Raw genomic sequence first — 7,243 nt, 5'->3', positions numbered from 1 at the left:
AGACCCCCGTTGTACATCATGCAAAGCCTGCTGGGGATGTAATGCTCTGAAACTGTGCTCTCTGCTGAGCTATGGATTATGGGAAGGATTCAAAGCCAGCATCTTTTGCTTCTGTTTTCCTGTTTCCTAGGGAACGCTCCGTAGTCTCTTTCATCACGGTGATGGAACATTCAGATGGCTGCGGATCTGACAATACCGCACCCGGCTGGAAGTGGTGGAGGAGCGGATCAATAAAAGGAATTGTGGGTATCTGGCCAAAGGTTCTTTGTAATCCTACTTGGTGAGTCTCCAAATGTTTAAAAGACATATACAATGCTATTATGAATACAGAAGACACATAATACCATTAACTTAATAAAAACCACATTAATGTGGACAATTTAGACATGCCATGTACAGAAATTTTATGGTTTAAAGGGGAGGGGGGACATTATTAATGAAGTGACTTGACAACAACAGTTCTCGGTTTCCTGTTTATGCACAAAAAACTCAAACACACTGCAAAAAATTATTTTCTTGTCTTGTTTCCAGCCAAAATATCTAAAAATTCTCAAATCAAGAAGGATTTTCTAGACAAGTAAAAATTATTGTCTTGTTTTCAGAAAAACAAGTCAAAATTAAGTGAGTTTAATAATAATTAAATCTTTAATAAAAATAATCTTGTTTTCTGTTTGAAATAAGATTAATTTGATTACCCCATTGGCAGATTATTTTGCTTGTTTAAGCAAAAATCCACTTAATTTTGACTTCTTGATTTGAGAATTTTTAGATATTTTGGCAGGAAACAAGACAAAAAAATCTAAGTAAGAAAAGTGGTTGGCATGGCAATGAACAAAGGATACTTACACGTGAACATTTTCTACATTGTTTTAGATAACCTGCTGCATTTTGGTTGAACTTATCCTTTAAGTGTATAAAAAAACTTAACATCTGAATATTTTCTCACACGCATGATTGAGTTCTTTCCCAAATTGCATTGACTGTGTTTGAGTTTAGGACTTATTTAATAACTGTTTTATTTCCTATATTGTTTTATGTATATGCTTTATTTTTTAAGATTAGCTGTTTTTTCCCCCAAGGCATTGTTAGATGCCAGTGTTTCTTGTCATAGCAATGCAAAGATTTGATTTCAAAAACAGTATCATAGCTAAACTATGATTTTAAATCTGTATTTAAACTCAGAATGATCTCCAAGTAAAAAGAGGCGCTAAAGTCTGATGTTTAATTTTAAATGATTATAACCTTAATTCAACTGAAGGAGGATTTTGATGAAGTCTGGCTGTAATCAGTGTTGAGGACTACTGTAAGGTTAACCCTGCCTGCTTTAAATATTTCAAAATGATCAACAGTTGAAAAAAACATTTGTTAGAAATTTAGAAAAGTAATCAAAAAGTAATCAGTTACATTATTTTAATAAAGTAATTGATATTACACTACTTACATTTTAAATAGGGAAACTTTTAATCTAGTAACCTATTAGGCCTGCATCAAGTGTTTAAATGCATATAAATACAGGAGTGAATCCCCAAATTATCTTTTTGTGTGTGTGTATGAAACAAAACTCACTCTTGTAACTGTGATGACTATAGTAGCCTAACCATAGCAGCATTCTGGCATTGCATGTTTGGTATCCGCTATTTTTAACCATATAATATTACAGCGACCAAAGTTATGTTCTGCGATTTTAACTAAACCAGAGCCATCATGTTTCATGTTTCTGCTTTGCAGAGTGAGCTCAGTTACGAAAAGCATCGCTTATTAAGCGTCTTTGGGCTTGGCTCATAAAGCGAATCATTTCATGGGGATAATAAAGTAGGCACGTGCAGGTTGCGATATTTTGGTATGTTGTTTATTTCCAAGATAACACTTTTGGTTTATTTAAGTTTATTATAGGCTTGTTCTTATTCTTTTTTTATAGCAAGATTTGGCAACACTGAGTCAAGACGTACCTCCTTGGCTGTGATTTCTTGCACCACAACTCTGATTGGCCAACGAATTTAAATAATTCGTTGTTCAGTTATGTTCCGCATGCACAGAGTAGAATTTCTGAAAATGTGGTTGTCACTTTCAGAAACGGCTGAACTGTGTGTGTACAAAAAGCACTAAGTGGTGAATTGGCAACCGAATTTAGCTGCAGTGTGTATGTGGCCATCGTGTAGCGAAACTTACTCCATAGCGCCACCTAGTGTCCAAGCAGCTATGTAACTGCTTTGAACGCAGAATTGTTTGGGTGTGAAAATGATTTCGTGACACATCTACTGGACATAAGAAAACGGCTCCAAATCGCAAAGAGTAATTTATTGTCCTGACATCAGAACATCATCCAAATCCAGCGTGAATATTTTAGTAGCTTGGTAACAACACAACTGGGACCAGGTCAACATTTCAAGTTTCATTTTCTCTTTTCTCTGTTGGAATCAGAACATGAAGGTAAACAGAATCGTTTTTCTTTTTTTTTTGTACAAGTCTTTTCTGGTTTGTTGCTTTCAGTGACACTGACATCAGCACATAAAAATTATATAGATCTATATTTATATTCATATTTATATATTTATCATTCTCTATTAACATCTCAGTGTAGCAGTTCATCATCTCTGGTCAAGTCAAACAGAAGAAGCCACGTGTCAGAAACAAAGCCTCTCATAGCAAACACTGATCAACATACAGCACACACTCAACTAACATTGAGAGACAGGGTTTTTTTGTACATCTTTGGAGGGAATTAAGCTCGGAAAGTTACGTTTTGCCCTCCTGGTAGTATTCCAGTGTTTTCTAGATGTCGCTTAATTCCAGTAAAACACACTTATGAACAAAAAAACGCTGGTACAAATCGAAGAAGTAACTAACTGAAAAACTTAAAAATGTCTCCAGTGCTGATTGAAGAGATTTTAAAATTTGGCACAGTCACTTAGCACGGAAAACCGAGATCAAGGTCTAAAACAGACAGTTTTCCTGCAAATATGGATGATAAATAGCCGCATTTATTTTTATTCCACACTGAGTCATCAAGAAAGAAAAGTGAAATTGAAAAAAGAATCTATGTCAAAAATCTACATCTACTTTTGTAGGCAGTGAGAAAGCACTTCATCGACGAGGAGAGGAGAGTGGAATGATGCTCCGGTCTTCATCTGATTTTGTTTTAGTTGCCACAGACATATTCACGTTTTCAGAACGAACGATACTGGCAATTTACATCCTTGTTCTTCGAATGGAATTTTGGGGAAGGGACACTGAAGGTTAACACATCTCTCTGAGAATTCTTTTTTTGTTTTTTTGTCTTTTTCTTGTACTGTAAAACAAATACCCAAAGCCATGGGAAGAACCGAGTGGTCTGTGTAATTTACACAAAGCACTTGTGTAATGCATCTCTTTAATGTACACCAAATACTTTACATCGAATTAAAAAAGATCAAATAAAAATAGTGTGGAAAATGTGAAAAGAAAAAGCTTTTGATCCACCGTGACGCCAAATAAATGAAAAGAACGTTTCAAAAATGGTGAAAAGCTGTTCCCGTGGCTCGTTTTACAAACTTAATTTTCTTGTGCTTACATACCTCGCATTCCTCTGCTATATTCCAGTTTTTTTCCTCTATACTTTTCAAATACCTTTCAATACAAACCCACTTTCTACTCCAAAGGTTAAGCTTTCGCTTCTCTTTAAAGTATGTGCTCTCTCTCTCATCTCATGCATTCTTTCTCTCTCTGTCAAGGCCTTATTTTCTCTCGCTTTCTTTTTTTTTCTGCTCAACTCCGCTCATATTCACCATGGAACCAGCTTAGACTAACAAAACTCGCTGAAAAATGTTTTGTGATATGCATGCACATGCAGTTTCCCGGCCTCTACGTGCTCGAAGTCCTAAACCCAAGAGTCGGGGGACGCGGGGTAGTGACTCGTTTCGTAGTTGAGTTCGCTATAGGGCCGGGCGGCAGAGTAGAAGTCCACGTAATTCCCGGTGGACTTGAGTCCCAGGTGCATATTCAGATCGGTGGCAGGAGGGGGGCGATGGACCTGATCCTCAAAAAATGGCTCCTCAAAGTTCCTAGTGGAGTTTTGATAGATGGGGTACGCCTCGTAGTCCTTGCGCGGCGGCTCCTGTGGTGCGGGCGGCACTGGGACCTGAGGTGAAAGAAGGATTTGTGAGTGAAGTTGATCAACAGAACTGTCCAGAGTCTAACATCTCATATTTGGGAGGAAAAGGTAGCTGTTGTGCTTCCAAATACATTGATTTGGAGCTGATGTTCTTTTATATTGTACAAAGCTCAACAATAAGGATGGCCCAGTGCTTTATCATACATTTTTTGATAATGTACATACATTATGCCTTGCAAACACAAACATTTAGTATTCAGTGACAAATTCTCCTTGTCAACTTTTTAAACTCAGCTAGGTAAAATGACTTTTAATAGTCTTGGTAGATCAGTAAAAAATGGGTTGAAAATTACAAACCAAATCAATAATGTTTGGCCCTGTATGCATTTATGAATTTACTGCTGTCTGGGGTTTTTAAAATTCTCTATCATTTCCAGCTGTTATAGTAAAAGAACACTTAAAAGTGTCATGAAATGGAGAATCCGAATATTGCCAGTTTCAAAATTCAAAACCAGTTTAAACCATGAATTATTCTATAGCCTTCTGAAATGCTCAGATTTGAAATTTGGAAAATCGTGATGTCACAGTTCTCCTTGATATGCATCATCATCATAAGCAATCCGAGGAGTAAGACTGTTAAACTCAGACGTCGTTCTGTCAGTGGATGTAAAGAAACTGCACTTCCCTTATAGCCTCCTAAAGATCTGAGCATTAGAAATGCATGACTTCAGTTTATTTTTAATGATGTGCCTGAGAGACTGAGAGATAAAGCTTATTTATTCTTCACATTTCACAACGGACTGTTTTATGAATTATTCTAAACACGCTGCTGGTGTTGTTCTGAATTCTGACCCCCCACCAGATTATTTTTCTTATGGATATGGTGCAGTGAATTTAGCCAATCGCAGCAGTAGGCATTTACGTCTGTATCTGCGAGAGGTAACGCCCCTTGAAATTGAGTGTTTTTCCACAGAGAGTGCAATGAGAATGGAAAATGATTATTTTCACAAATACTGGACATTTTTGGTGCAAAAAACTTTGCAAACTTTAGAAACTAACCTTGAGAAACATGATACAAAAATTTCATGACCCATTTAATATTTCATGAAAACAAAAAAAACTAATATTTTTCATACGCAGACATTCTGCCTAACATCCAGGTGAGTTTGGAACAACACGACGTGAGTAATCTAAGTGATCTAACCGTTTAAATTCACATTATTCTGTCCATTCAGAGCTGCTTTCGATAACAGAGAGATTTGAAGCAGAAAATGGGATGTTACTAATTGAAAAAGATTCAGAGCTGAATGCTCTCCAGCTACAGAAAGGAAAGATCCATGTGGAAGCCAGGCTTATCAGTACCCAGCCTCCTCGCAGCTGCTCGTCTGGGAAAGCATTTCTGTCGACTGACTCAACATACGGTGTGGTTCGGAAGTGTGCCAGGGACATCTGGCAAACTTTATCCATATGAAATCTGAAAATTTACCATGATGAACCTTGTCAAGTAGAAGTAATACATCTTCTATATGGCCAAAGTGCCTAGCACTTGGAAGCATATAGTTGCGATTCATTAGCATAGCGTGACGGCTCACAAAGTCAAATAAACAACATCTGACAGGTCTATGCAAGAACGAATAGACCTTCAGCCTTTTGTTTGCCAACACAGTTCTGGATTGGTAGATAGACAGCTGCCTTGTGCTGAAAACATTCGCTAATGACTTATCCTAACATAGCCGCATAACAGTTATAGCAAACGTAAATGGATTTCCACAATTGGAGACATATTTCTCATGCAGCCTTAGAACTGCAGTCCCTGTTTGACCCTGGTTAGTTGAGACGTCTCAGGCTGATTCATTGCTCACCTGGTTGTGTTTGATCTCGTCATTTGAAGTCTCGTACGAGTTGCGGAACAATGTGGATGTTCCACAAGAGGTTTGAACTGCGGGATGAAAGCGAGAGTGTGAATGTGCAGTGAATGTTTTTTAAAATAAATCAAGCATTAAACAACTATGAAAAACTCTGGAAATTGTACTTATTGAGAGTGAAACAAATCCATCCTTTTATAAGATACTCTGGCAGGGCTGTAGCATGGAACTCTGGGCTCCATTTCAACCAAATGTGAGTCAGGGATAAGGCTTGATGGACCGTAAACACGCTTCGCCCTAATGGCACTTACATGTGGCTGTCCAAGAGTTCAAACCCAGACTGGGTTGTTGTTTTTTTTTCAAACATATTAAAATACAACATTTCAGTATCAAACACATTTGGATTTGTATATTATGACACATTTTGATACACAGTACATTGAATTAACAATGGATCTTGGATCAATCCTGCTAGAAATGTTGTTGTCCCCCTTAATATGTACAGTACAAATGAAAATTATTAATTAATATAAATACAAATTAATATTATCAGTAAATGCATACATTAAAAGATTAATATATTTTCATTATATAACTATATATCAACATTGATATAAATTATATGCACAAATATAACAATACATACAACACACATATATATATATATATATACATACATATATATATATATATATATATATATATATATATATATATATATATATATATATATATATATATATATATATATATATATATATATATATATATATATATATATATTTTAATAATTAATACATATATTCTAATTCATGGATATAAAATGTTCTTTATGTTGCCTTATTTTTAATTTTCAAGTTCCCATTCTCTTGTGTAAAACTAACCACTACCATGAACCGAAAAAATAACCACTACCATGGATGTTTTCTTGAATGGTAGAGTTTAGACTTTGTTATTTGTTTGTCCATTCAAAAGTAATTTCATTTAAAAAGCTCAGAAAACAGTTCTGTAAGTGGACATCTAGTTTATTTGCGGTTAAGTGTTTCAAATAAAACTGATCTTCCTCCTCCTGCTGAAGTTAGACCTACCTGCCATTGTGTCTTTTCTGGAAGTGTGCTCTCCTTTGTTTCCATGGTAACTGGCGTTGGTTCCAGTGGAGTCGTAGTCGCTCTTCCTGTCCTTGAGGCTGATCATCTCTCTGGGTGAGGCGGGGGCGCTGGCTGCAATTCAAATCATCACACAAACCTTCTTACTGAGCATCTGGAGACACGCTGGCCTGATTTTACAC

The 7,243-nt window shown here is 36.3% G+C and overlaps 1 protein-coding gene across 4 annotated transcripts in view; it reads right to left on the bottom strand.

The window, feature by feature from the left end:
* Window positions 1-1,892: 1,892 nt before the first annotated feature.
* The window catches only part of ctnnd2a (catenin (cadherin-associated protein), delta 2a), a 320,045-nt gene continuing 314,694 nt past the window's right edge, over window positions 1,893-7,243 (bottom strand). For 2 of the 4 annotated variants that reach the window (XM_058765069.1, XM_058765068.1), the window contains exons 20-22: window positions 7,044-7,175; window positions 5,953-6,029; window positions 1,893-4,117 (exon numbers count right to left, since the gene is read on the bottom strand). In XM_058765069.1, coding sequence (XP_058621052.1) covers window positions 3,857-4,117; window positions 5,953-6,029; window positions 7,044-7,175 — 470 coding nt within the window. In that variant the 3' untranslated portion in view covers window positions 1,893-3,856. The remainder of the gene's footprint in view (window positions 4,118-5,952; window positions 6,030-7,043; window positions 7,176-7,243) is intronic. The other 2 variants (XM_058765071.1, XM_058765072.1) reach the window with 1 other exon arrangement.

Source organism: Onychostoma macrolepis, chromosome 24 (assembly GCF_012432095.1).
Source record: "Onychostoma macrolepis isolate SWU-2019 chromosome 24, ASM1243209v1, whole genome shotgun sequence".
In the NCBI taxonomy this organism is placed as follows: Eukaryota; Metazoa; Chordata; class Actinopteri; order Cypriniformes; family Cyprinidae; genus Onychostoma; species Onychostoma macrolepis.
The sequence above is the reverse complement of the archived record's forward strand: the minus strand, read 5'-3'. Positions and strand labels throughout refer to the sequence as shown.